The sequence below is a fragment of the Balaenoptera physalus genome (assembly GCF_965194825.1).
Source record: "Balaenoptera physalus genome assembly, chromosome: 16".
Classification (NCBI taxonomy): domain Eukaryota; kingdom Metazoa; phylum Chordata; class Mammalia; order Artiodactyla; family Balaenopteridae; genus Balaenoptera; species Balaenoptera physalus.
Window position 1 is genome coordinate 83740889 of NC_138898.1, and position 12010 is coordinate 83752898.

Here is a 12010-nt window from a genome sequence, read left to right on the forward strand (position 1 = left end):
GGATGCCAGACTAAGACGGGTGGGCAAGAGTTAAGATTCTGATTTTTACTAATCACCTCTGTCCACCTCCGCTGTTTCTTCCAGCATCACTTACGTTCATTCTTGGGGTGATATGTACCTCTGTGTTCATTTCCCCCGCGAGTTTCTCTCTGACTTCTCCCCATGGGAATAATATTTGGGGTCAGTGTCATAGGCAATAGAGTCTGACCAGACTTAGAGATGGGAGTTCCTACCTGGGAATCCATCTCCTGGCGTTTGATCTGGGTCAGCGTCATGCTCGAGAAGTCCATGCTGTCTGCAATAATGGAAATAGGAGGGTCTTGTCGAATGACACCCCAGCTGACACTTACCTGAGAGGCGGCCGGTGCCAACGCTCTGCTGAAATGCTTGGTTTGTCATTTACCAACACACGCGTGAATGTAAGTGAGGGGTGGAGAGGGAGGAAGGCAATGACAGGGTAACTAGGGTCAGACCCCACCCCAGTGGACAATCAGGCCTGTGGAGTCATTTCTCTGAATTCAGAGAAATAGCCAAATGGAAAATCTAGCTAAGGCCTGTCCCTAGAGTCATCAATAGCATGCTTATGTGGTGTCTCAACTTTTGAGAAGGTAAGTTTGAATGTACAAAGATGAAAAATAAGAGAGAATTTGGAAACAGGACTGTGGGAAATCGGAATCGTGGAGAAGAATGTAATGAACAGCCACATAGGATGGACGAGAAAAGCATTGCTTCTGAAAGGCTACCTGTGTCCTCGATCTGTGATTTGCCGGAAATGGTTGAGGCCACAACTGCGGCGGTGGCCTGGTTCACGCCCCGAGAGGCCTGCTGCAGCTGGGTCAGGTTTGGGCTGTCCTTATCCGCTTTCACCTGCCAGGACCAAGCAGATTTAGGGTCACACAACATACAGCAGCAAGGATGGAATCAGATAGTCGGTCTGATGGTTCTTGACAAATATATGGGCTCTGTTGTGGTCACCAATCAACTTCTCAAAAATCGCTACCTAGGGGGTCAACTCCTGGCATCTCTCTCTAATATCAAAAATCACTCCTGGGGCTTCCCTGGTGGCGCAGTGGTTAAGAATCTGCCTGCCAGTGCAGGGAACACGGGTTTGAGCCTTGGTCCAGGAAGATCCCACATGTCGCGGAGCAACTAAGCCCGTGTGCCACAACTACTGAGCCTGCGCTCTAGAGCCTGCAAGCCACAACTACTGAAGCCCGTGAGCCGCAACTACTGAAGCCCGCAAACCACAACTACTGGAGCCTGCGAGCCACAACTACTGAAGCCCGCGTGCCTAGAGCCCATGCTCCGCAACAAGAGAAGCCACTGCAATGAGAAGCCCGCGCACCGCAACGAAGAGTAGCCCCCGCTTGCCGCAACTAGAGAAAGCCTGCACGCAGCAACGAAGACCCAACGCAGCCAAAAATAATAAATAAATTAAATAAATAAACTAAAAAAACAATCATTCCTGGCTTATTTGCTTGGTGGCCTCGAACTCTAGCTTTATCACTTATTTTGGGACAACAATAAATAAGGACAGTAAAAGAACACTCCCCGGGGAACTCTACAACTCATGGAAGGATTTTGGTGATGAGCTTTGCATTAGGATTAGCTGGGGCAATGGTTCAAATTTGGACCCTTTTTCTTTTTTTTAAATTAATTAATTTATTAATTTATGGCTGTGTTGGGTCTTCGTTTCTGTGCAAGGGCTTTCTCTAGTTGCGGCAAGCGGGGGCCACTCCTCATCGCGGTGCGCGGGCCTCTCACTATCGCGGCCCCTCCCGTTGAGGAGCACAGGCTCCAGATGCGCAGGCTCAGCAGTTGTGGCTCACAGGCCTAGTTGCTCCACGGCATGTGGGATCTTCCCAGACCAGGGCTCGAACCCGTGTCCCCTGCATTGGCAGGCAGATTCTCAACCACTGCGCCACCAGGGAAGCCCTGGACCCTTTTGAAGAGAGGCAGACATTAACTGTGGAACTGCAGAGCCAAGCCAGGTAACCAGCTTACTGGGCCAGCATTTTCCTTATTTGAGCGCTCCTTGAATGTACGATTGCTCATCAGAGGTCGGCATGGCTGAACCCTTAAAGGCCACTTGCAATAAAAATGATGAAGCCAAAAGGCATGCACGTGGAGAGGTGGGTTAGAGGGGCTCCCTGCCGAAAGGCTTTTAGGGGACCCTTGGAGGCAGAATTTTTATCTGGGACTCAACTTACCTGGATGCTGGATAAATAATCAGTTCTTGGGGCCAGTGCCATGGTCCAGGTATATTTTCTAACCCAGTCAGAACTTACAGTGTCCTGGGGAGCCCAACACAGGTCCTACCTTGGATGCAGCCACAAGCTGGGCGGTGCTAGCAGCAATTTCATGCGAACAGACCATCAGCTCCTCGAATTTCCCTCGGCCTTGTACCACCAGATCAGCTGCATCCCTGAGAGTCAGGAGACAACCAGATGGGTTATGAAACTGACAGCTGCAACCCCTAATGATCTCACCTTTAGATCACTCTCATCACCCTGGCAGACAGGGAGCCCAGCCTGCCTGCCCCACCCCCTGTGTTGCTCCAGGAGACCCAGACTCTTTTTTTTTTTGAAATTTATTTTTTTTATACAGCAGGTTCTTATTAGTTATCTATTTTATACATATTAGTGCATACATGTCAATCCCAATCGTCCAATTCATCCCACCACCACCACCCCCCGCTTTCCCCCCTTGGTGTCCATACGTTTGTTCTCTACATCTGTGTCTCTATTTCTGCCTTGCAAACCAGTTCATTTGTACCATTTTTCTAGATTCCACATATATGCGTTAATATACAATATTTGTTTTTCTCTTTCTGACTTACTTCACTCTGTATGACAGTCTCTAGGTCCATCCACGTCTCTACAAATGACCCAGTTTTGTTCCTTTTTATGGCTGAGTAATATTCCATTCTATATATGTACCACATCTTCTTATATTCAGACCCAGACTCCCTTTTAAACTTTCAGTCCTATTAACTTCCCTATCAACAGTTCATTTCTAGGGGGCAGATTTTTCCCCTTAGTTGTTCTCTGGGGTGGATCACTGGAAAGCAGGGTGAAGGTGAGGAGCCTTGGGATGGATGGATACTTACACCATGACAGTGGCTCCCCAGCCCACAGCTTTAGAGGCTGAGATAAGTCCTTCCGTCCATCGAGAATTCTTGGCATAAAACTCTTTAGGGGATGCTGTACCCTAGGGAAGTGAAAAATACTATTAGCTATCTTTTATTGTGTGCCTACTATGTGCCAGGTGCTTTTATATATATTATCCCATGCAGTCTTCACAGTAACCTCGAGGGGTGAGCATTATTATTCCCATTTTTACAGATGAGAAAACTAACATTCAGAGTGGCAAAAATACTTTCCCTAAGGATACGCAGGAAATAAATGGAAATAAATCCTAGGCTTTTCTGACTCCAAAGCCTATAGCATTTCTATCACATCCCAATATCTCTATATTGTATATATAAGAATATATATATTATTTATATATATATACAAATAACTTATGATCTGAGGGGAGTCTAGCCGCTCTCTGTGATTTGCCAAAAGAGGACAGTGAGAACACAGTGAGTGATTAAAAAAATAATTGCTGAGGGGTGGGGGAGGGAATTGGAGGAAGGGAGCCAAAAGGTGTAACTTCCAGTTATAACATAAATAAGTACTAGGAATGTAATGTACAACATGATAAATATAATGAACACTGCTGTATGTTATACATGAAAGATACTGAGACTAAATCCTAAGAGTTCTCATCACAAGGAAAAAACTTTTTTTGTTTCTTTCATTTTGTATCTATAAGAGATGACACTTGTTCACTAAACTTACTGGGATAATTGCTTCATATGCGTAAGTCAAAGCATTATGTTGTACACCTTAAACTGATACAGCGCTGTGTGTCAATTGTATCTCAATAAAACTGAAAGAAAAATATAGTAATTCCTACTTGGAATTTTAAAATGCTTTTATGCTTCAGAAGTACCTGACAGTCTGAGAATCTACAGATACTCCTTGCTCAGTCCCTCTTTCTATTTTGGGGGCAGAAAACATCACCTCTCAGACTGATAAAAAGCGCCACCAAAGCAGATATAGCTTTGTTCTTTTTTATTTTTTGAATTTTATTTATTTTTTTATACAGCAGGTTCTTATTAGTCATCAATTTTATCCACATCAGTGTCAATCCCAATCGCTCAATTCATCACACCACCATCCCCACCCCCCCACAGCTTTCCCCCCTTGGTGTCCATATGTTTGTTCTCTACATCTGTGTCTCAACTTCTGCCCTGCAAACCGGTTCATCTGTACCATATTTCTAGGTTCCACATATATGCATTAATATACGATATTTGTTTTTCTCTTTCTGACTTACTTCACTCTGTATGACAGTCTCTAGATCCATCCACATCTCAACAAATGACCCAATTTCGTTCCTTTTTATGGCTGAGTAATATTCCATTGTATATATGTACCACACCTTCTTTATCCATTCGTCTGTCGATGGGCATTTAGGTTGCTTCCATGACCTGGCTATTGTAAATAGTGCTGCAATGAACACTGGGGTGCATGTGTCTTTTTAAATTATGGTTTTCTCTGGGTATATGCCCAGTAGTGGGATTGCTGGATCATATGGTAATTCTACTTTTAGTTTTTTAAGGAACCGCCATACTGTTTTCCATAGTGGCTGTATCAATTTACATTCCCACCAACAGTGCAAGAGGGTTCCCTTTTCTCCATACCCTCTCCAGCATTTGATGTTTGTAGATTTTCTGATGATGTCCATTCTAACTGGTGTGAGGTGATACCTCATTGTAGTTTTGATTTGCATTTCTCTAATAATTAGTGATGTTGAGCAGCTTTTCATGTGCTTCTTGGCCATCTGTATGTCTTCTTTGGAGAAATGTCTATTTAGGTCTTCTGCCCAGTTTTGGATTGGGTTGTTTGTTTCTTTAATATTGAGCTGCATGAGCTGTTTATATATTTTGGAGATTAATCCTTTGTCCATTGCTTCGTTTGCAAATATTTTCTCCCATTCTGAGGGTTGTCTTTTCGTCTTGTTTATGGTTTCCTTTGCTGTGCAAAAGCTTTGAAGTTTCATTAGGTCCCATTTGTTTATTTTTGTTTTTATTTCCATTACTCTAGGAGGTGGATCAAAAAAGATCTTGCTGTGATTTATGTCAAAGAGTGTTCTTCCTATGTTTTCCTCTAAGAGTTTTATAGTGTCTGGTCTTACATTTAGGTCTCGAATCCATTTTGAGTTTATTTTTGTGTATGGTGTTAGGGTGTGTTCTAATTTCATTCTTTTACATGTAGCTGTCCAGTTTTCCCAGCACCACTTATTGAAGAGACTGTCTTTTGTCCATTGTATATCCTTGCCTCCTTTGTCATAGATTAGTTGAGCATAGGTGCGTGGGTTTATCTCTGGGCTTTCTATCGTGTTCCACTGATCTATGTTCCTGTTTTTGTGCCAGTACCATATTGTCTTGATTACTGTAGCTTTGTAGTATAGTCTGAAGTCAGGGAGTCTGATTCCTCCAGCTCCGTTTTTTTCCCTCAAGACTGCTTTGGCTATTCGGGGTCTTTTGTGTCTCCATACAAATTTTAAGACTTTTTGTTCTAGTTCTGTAAAAAATGTCATTGGCAATTTGATAGGGATTGCATTGAATCTGTAGATTGCTTTGGGTAGTATAGTCATTTTCACAATATTGATTCTTCCAATCCAAGAACATGGTATATCTCTCCATCTGTTGGTATCATCTTTAATTTCTTTCATCAGTGTCTTATAGTTTTCTGCATACAGGTCTTTTGTCTCCCTAGGTAGGTTTATTCCTAGGTATTTTATTCTTTTTGTTGCAGTGGTAAATGGGAGTGTTTCCTTATTTTCTCTTTCAGATTTTTCATCATTAGTGTATAGGAATGCAAGAGATTTCTGTGCATTAATTTTGTATCCTGCAACTTTCCCAAATTCATTGATTAGCTCTAGTAGTTTTCTGGTGGCATTTTTAGGATTCTCTATGTATAGTATCATGTCATCTGCAAACAGTGACAGTTTTACGTCTTCTTTTCCAATTTGTATTCCTTTTATTTCTTTTTCTTCTCTGATTGCCATGGCTAGGACTTCCAAAACTATGTTGAATAATAGTGGTGAGAGTGGACATCCTTGTCTTGCTCCTGATCTTAGAGGAAATGCTTTCAGTTTTTCACCATTGAGAATGATGTTTGCTGTGGGTTTGTCGTACATGGCCTTTATTATGCTGAGGTAGGTTCCCTCTATGCCCACTTTCTGGAGAGTTTTTATCATAAATGGGTGTTGAATTTTGTCAAAAGCTTTTTCTGCATCTATTGAGATGATCATATGATTTTTATTCTTTAGCTTGTTAATATGGTGTATCACATTGATTGATTTGTGTATATTGAAGAATCCTTGCATCCCTGGGATAAATCCCACTTGATCATGGTGTATGATCCTTTTAATGTGTTGTTGGATTCTGTTTGCTAGTATTTTGTTGAGGATTTTTGCATCTATACTCATCAGTGATATTGGTCTTTAATTTTCTTTTTTTGTAGTATCTTTGTCTGGTTTTGGTATCAGGGTGATGGTGGCCTCATAGAATGAGTTTGGGAGTGTTCCTTCCTCTGCAATATTTTGGAAGAGTTTGAGAAGGATGGGTGTTAACTCTTCTCTAAATGTTTGATAGAATTCACCTGTGAAGCCATCTGGTCCTGGACTTTTGTTTGTTGGAAGATTTTTAATCACAGTTTCAATTTCATTACTTGTGATTGGTCTGTTCATATTTTCTATTTCTTCCTGGTTCAGTCTTGGAAGGTTATACCTTTCTAAGAATTTGTCCATTTCTTCTAGGTTGTCCATTTTATTGGCATAGAGTTGCTTGTAGTAGTCTCTTAGGATGCTTTGTATTTCTGCGGCGTCTGTTGTAACTTCTCCTTTTTCATTTCTGATTTTATTGATTTGATTCCTCTCCCTCTTTTTCTTGATGAGTCTGGCTAAAGATTTATCAATTTTGTTCATCTTCTCAAAGAACCAGCTTTTAGTTTTATTGATCTTTGCTATTGTTTTCTTTGTTTCTATTTCATTTATTTCTGCTCTGATCTTTATGATTTCTTTCCTTCTGCTAACTTTGGGTTTTGTTTGTTCTTCTTTCTCTAGTTCCTTTGGGTGTAAGGTTAGATTGTTTGAGATTTTCCTTGTTTCTTGAGGTAGGCTTCTATAGCTATAAACTTCCCTCTTAGAACTGCTTTTGCTGCATCCCATAGGTTTTGGATCATTGTGTTTTCATTGTCATTTGTCTCTAGGTATTTTTTGATTTCCTCTTTGATTTCTTCAGTGATCTCTTGGTTATTTAGTAACGTATTGTTTAGCCTCCATGTGTTTGTGTTTTTTACGTTTTTTTCCCTGTAATTCATTTCTAATCTCACAGCATTGTGGTCAGAAAAGATGCTTGATATGATTTCAATTTTCTTAAATTTACTGAGGCTTGATTTGTGACCCAAGATGTGATCTATCCTGGAGAATGTTCCATGCGCACTTGAGAAGAAAGTGTAATCTGTTGTTTCTGGATGGAATGTCCTATAAATATCAGTTAAATCTATCTGGTCTATTGTGTCATTTAAAGCTTCTGTTTCCTTATTTATTTTCATTTTGGATGATCTGTCCACTGGTGTAAGTGAGGTGTTAAAATCCCCCACTATTATTGTGTTACTGTCGATTTCCTCTTTTATAGCTGTTAGCAGTTGCCTTATGTATTGAGGTCCTCCTATGTTGGGTGCATATATATTTATAATTGTTATCTCTTCTTCTTGGATTGATTCCATGATCATTATGTAGTGTCCTTCCTTGTCTCTTGTAACATTCTTTATTTTAAAGTCTATTTTATCTGATATGAGTATTGCTACTCCAGCTTTCTTTTGATTTCCATTTGCCTGGAATATCTTTTTCCATCCCCTCACTTTCAGTCTGTATATGTCCCTAGGTCTGAAGTGGGTCTCTTGTAGACAGCATATATATGGGTCTTGTTTTTGTATCCATTCATCAAGCCTGTGTCTTTTGGTTGGAGCATTTAATCCATTCACGCTTACGGTAATTATCGATATATATGTTCCTATGACCATTTTCTTAATTGTTTTGGGTTTGTTTTTGTAGGTCCTTTTCTTCTCTTGTGTTTCCCACTTAGAGAAGCTCCTTTAGCATTTGTTGTAGAGCTGTTCCTTCATCTGGTACACAGCCCTCTGCCTTTTCATCTTGTCTATCTTTCCGTGAATGTGGTTTTTGTTCCACAGGCTGCAGGATTGTAGTTCTTCTTGCTTCTGCTGTCTGCCCTCTGGTGGATGAGGCTATCTAAGAGGCTTGATGGGAGGGACTGGTGGTGGGTAGAGCTGACTGTTGCTCTGGTGGGCAGAGCTCAGTAAAACTTTAATCCGCTTGAGTGCTGATGGGTGGGGCTGGATTCCCTCCCTGTTGGTTGTCTGGCCTGAGGCAACCCAATACTGGAGCCTACCTGGGCTCTTTGTTGGGGCTAATGACAGACTCTGGGAGGGCTCACATCAAGGAGTACTTCCCAGAACTTCTGCTGCCAGTGTCCTTGTCCCCACGGTGAGCCACAGCCACCCCCTGCCTCTGCAGGAGACCCTCCAACACTAACAGGTAGATCTGGTTCAGTCTCCTATGGGGTCACTGCTCCTTCCCCTGGGTCCTGATGTGCACACTACTTTGTGTGTGCCTTCCAAGAGTGGAGTCTCTGTTTCCCCCAGTCCTGTCCAAGTCCTGCAATCAAATCCCACTAGCCTTCAAGGTCTGATTGTCTAGGAATTCCTCCTCCCGTTGCCAGACCCCCAGGTTGGGAACCCTGACGTGGGGCTCAGAACCTTCACTCCAGTGGGTGGACTTCTGTGGTATAAGTGTTCTCCTGTCTGTGAGTCACCCACCCGGCAGTTATGGGATTTGATTTTACTGTGATTGCGCCCCTCCTACCATCTCATTGTGGCTTCTCCTTCGTCTTTGGATGTGGGGTATCTTTTCTGGTGAGTTCCAGTGTCTTCCTGTTGATGATTGTCCAGCAGCTAGTTGTGATTCTGGTGTTCTCACAAGAGGGAGTGAGAGCACGTCCTTCTACTCCGCCATACATTTATGATGAGCCAGAAACATTTTACTCATCAAAATATTAAACAATTCTGGAACCTGACAAGTTCAAACTCAGGGTGCTGGCAGATTTTACTTTTGATGAGACCCTGCTTCCTAGAAAACTGTCAGTCATTTCACTGTAACATCACATGGTAAATGGTATAGCTTTGTTCTTTATAGGTTGTTTTTGGCTCATAGCCCCCTCTCTGGACCTTTGTCTCCTGAGCTGCAGCCGCACAAAGGGATGTGAGAAAGGAAAAAAGAGGCTGATGACGCCAGCAAAGAAGCAAGATAACTGAAGTGATGATGTCAACAAGGGATGGAGGCAGAGTCTGTCTGAATCATTGTGAGTTAACTGCTGTCGGAAAGAGACGGCAGGGACTTCCCTGGCGGTCCGGTGGTTAAGACCCTGCGCTTCCACTGCAGGGGGTGCGGGTTCGATCCCTGGTCGGGGAACCAAGATCCCGCATACACAGAAAGAGACACGGGCAGAGCCTACAGTGGAGAGTCAGCGCCAGGTTGGCATTGCTGATTTGCCTGGTTTTAAAAGTCCTCACTCCCTCCTCCGAGAGCCCAGACTTGCAATGCACACTGGGCTTCCATGGCAGGTTCCGGTGACGTCCACCGGGGTGAATGAGCCTGCCGCTGGAGGCTCTGGCCGACTGCCCTCTGGGGACCTGGCCATACCCCAGCTTCTTTCCATAGCATTTGTTGACGTCCATGGGAGTGGCAGCTGTGCCCTCAGGTGGACACACACAGCTGGACGGCAGCACACCTAGACCTCACTGAATGTGTATCAAGTAGACTCCAGCTCTCACTGAGCTGGGAATCAGTAACTGATGTTTGCTCTGTCTAGGGCCCTCACCCACGCTTACCCGGCCACTCTCCACTATCTCTCTCTGGAGCTCCTTTGAGGCCACGATCAGGACCTGAATAGCCTGCATTAGGCTGGTACAGGAGCCAAGGATCCTGCAATAAGCAAAAACAACAACAAAAAAGTCAGGGACACAAAACAGATACCAAAAACAATGCGGAAGACTTGTTTTCTTTTTCTCTCCTGAACACAGGCAAACTTGGGATGGGAAAAAAGGCAGGGAATATTCTGGAGGTGAAGCTCTGAAGGAAAGGTGGGTGAGAGAGGAGACTTGATTGTGGATCTTCTTCATAAGGAATAGGTAAGTAGTGACTCTTGGGGTTTCTTTCCCCTATAATGCAATATTGATATCATGGTCATCATTAATACTGATACTGACAATTCCATAGACTCAGCCGTTCCCTTCCCTGTGGCGGCTAATGTTCTATTCTAATCAGTATGATCCAGTGCAGGAAAGACGGATCCTGACCACCTAGGTGTCACGACGCTCAGACTGACCTTTCATTCACCTCCAATTTAACTCCTGTGTCTCCAGCTCGGGATTTGCTGAGCATCTCCTATTAAAAAAGAAGCAGAGTTTCTCAGTACATCACAGGTACTGAGAACCCACTGGTGTCCTGCTACACCTGGGGTCCAACATCCTGCTGTAGCTGAGAAACCTAGAAGTGCCCACCCATGTCCTCGTGAGAGTCAGGAAAAGAACCCAGACCTCCGATCTACTCAGTGGGCGGCAGCTGGAGCTACAGTCTGTGTCTTGACATTTTGGCACCTGGGCTGATGTGCACAGAACTCTGAGAGCTACGGCACCATGCCAACAGGGGTAGCTGCTACCAGGTCCTCGAGGCAGGCAGCACACCAAGGCAGGTGCCTGAGTCTTCCATCAAAGGAGTAATACGTGACCTTTCCAACGGTGCCCGCTCAGCTTTTCCCTGAGACAACAGTTACCGCTGGTTTACTGAGTGCCTGGCACTGAGATCCATGTGCATTACCTCATTGAGCTCTTTACAACACCCCTCTGAGGAAGGTACTGTTAACATCATCATCATATAGAAACGGAAGCCGAATCTTAGCGGGGTTAACGTAACTTAGCGGTCAGTCTGGAACTTGAATGTAGGATGGCCTGACACCAAAGTATGTGATCCTTGAGGAAACTGCTCATTTTCCCTTGAAGAACTTTCTATTTTCTGTACCTCAGCGATCCCAGAGGATTTGGGTTTTGGTTTGTTTTACAGGGGGCTCTGCAGAGAACGGCTGAGATATACCCAGCGGGCAATGCTGCCGAAAGGTAGCTGCATGGATCACTTCAGGTGATCCTGCAGAGACTTCCATACCTCTATTCTGGCCGTAGAGGTTTCAATGGCAGCGGAAGTGGCAGCCATCTCTTTGTCCACCAGGTCCCCCAGTTCCTCCTGTTTAATGTCCAGGCCTCTGGGCAGGAGCTCCTGTGAACAGCATCACGAAGGCGGAAATGACCTTTGACCTCCTCTGTACCCTCCCGTGGTGGACAGGTAACCCCCACATGACGGCAGAAGGTAGGAGGGTCCCACCACGTAACACACTTCTGCATGCCGTGGTGGGACTTGTCTGGAACTCTCTACCACATGAGCTCTGCAACTCCACGCTCCTCCCGCCTCTATTCTCACTCAGAACCCACCTCTTTCCAGAAGGCCATCCCTGTCGAACCCCACAAGGCCATTCAGTTGCAGCCGCTCAGACCCTGACCCCACCATTGTGCAGCACTGACTGTATTTGCTGCTTGGGAGGTACTTTAAAAACACCTTCAGGGCTTCCCTGGTGGCGCAGTGGTTAAGAATCTACCTGCCAATGCAGGGGACACGGGTTTGGGCCCTGGTCCGGGAAGATCCCACGTGTCGCGGAGCAACTAAGCCCGTGCACCACAACTACTGAGCCTGCACTCTAGAGCCCACGAGCCACAACTACTGAGCCCACGTGCTACAACTACTGAAGCCCATGCGCCTAGAG

The 12010-nt window shown here is 44.3% G+C and overlaps 1 protein-coding gene across 1 annotated transcript in view; it reads right to left on the bottom strand.

Annotated features, from left to right (window-relative positions):
- Positions 1–12010, bottom strand: part of HIP1 (huntingtin interacting protein 1) — a 169913-nt gene that overhangs the window by 24162 nt on the left and 133741 nt on the right. Inside the window, exons 23-29 of the mRNA XM_082432304.1 lie at positions 11359–11469; positions 10526–10584; positions 10029–10122; positions 3110–3210; positions 2320–2425; positions 744–867; positions 234–295 (exon numbers count right to left, since the gene is read on the bottom strand). Coding sequence (XP_082288430.1) covers positions 234–295; positions 744–867; positions 2320–2425; positions 3110–3210; positions 10029–10122; positions 10526–10584; positions 11359–11469 — 657 coding nt within the window. The remainder of the gene's footprint in view (positions 1–233; positions 296–743; positions 868–2319; positions 2426–3109; positions 3211–10028; positions 10123–10525; positions 10585–11358; positions 11470–12010) is intronic.